Source organism: Chinchilla lanigera, unplaced genomic scaffold (genome assembly GCF_000276665.1).
Source record: "Chinchilla lanigera isolate Chin_1 unplaced genomic scaffold, ChiLan1.0 scaffold00007, whole genome shotgun sequence".
In the NCBI taxonomy this organism is placed as follows: Eukaryota; Metazoa; Chordata; class Mammalia; order Rodentia; family Chinchillidae; genus Chinchilla; species Chinchilla lanigera.
The window spans coordinates 3,237,971-3,238,223 of NW_004955408.1; the positions used below are offsets into that span (position 1 = coordinate 3,237,971).

The following is a 253-nucleotide window of genomic DNA, read 5'->3' on the forward strand; positions in this document are numbered from 1 at the left end:
CGAGCAGCCCAGCACGGGAGCACCGAGCCCACAAGGCCACGGCTGCGCGCCCCCAGCCCCGCGGCGCCCTACCTGAACGCGCAATCCGGGTCTCGCGCGTCTCGGCCGGGCGCGCCCAGCCCGCTCCTCTTGCTGAACAGCTTCTGGAAGAGCGTAGGGGCCATGCTGGCCACGGCCAGGCCGGGGTCGCTCTGCTAGGAGCTCGCTAGGCCCCCGCTTCTACAGCCGCCCCGCCACCCCCATGGGCGCCTCA

At 73.9% G+C, this 253-nt stretch overlaps 1 protein-coding gene across 2 annotated transcripts in view; it reads right to left on the minus strand.

The window, feature by feature from the left end:
• Positions 1-253, minus strand: part of Fnip1 (folliculin interacting protein 1) — a 120,966-nt gene extending 120,713 nt beyond the window's left edge. For both annotated transcript variants that reach the window (XM_005376082.2, XM_005376081.2), the window contains exon 1: positions 73-253. In XM_005376082.2, coding sequence (XP_005376139.1) covers positions 73-164 — 92 coding nt within the window. In that variant the 5' untranslated portion in view covers positions 165-253. The remainder of the gene's footprint in view (positions 1-72) is intronic.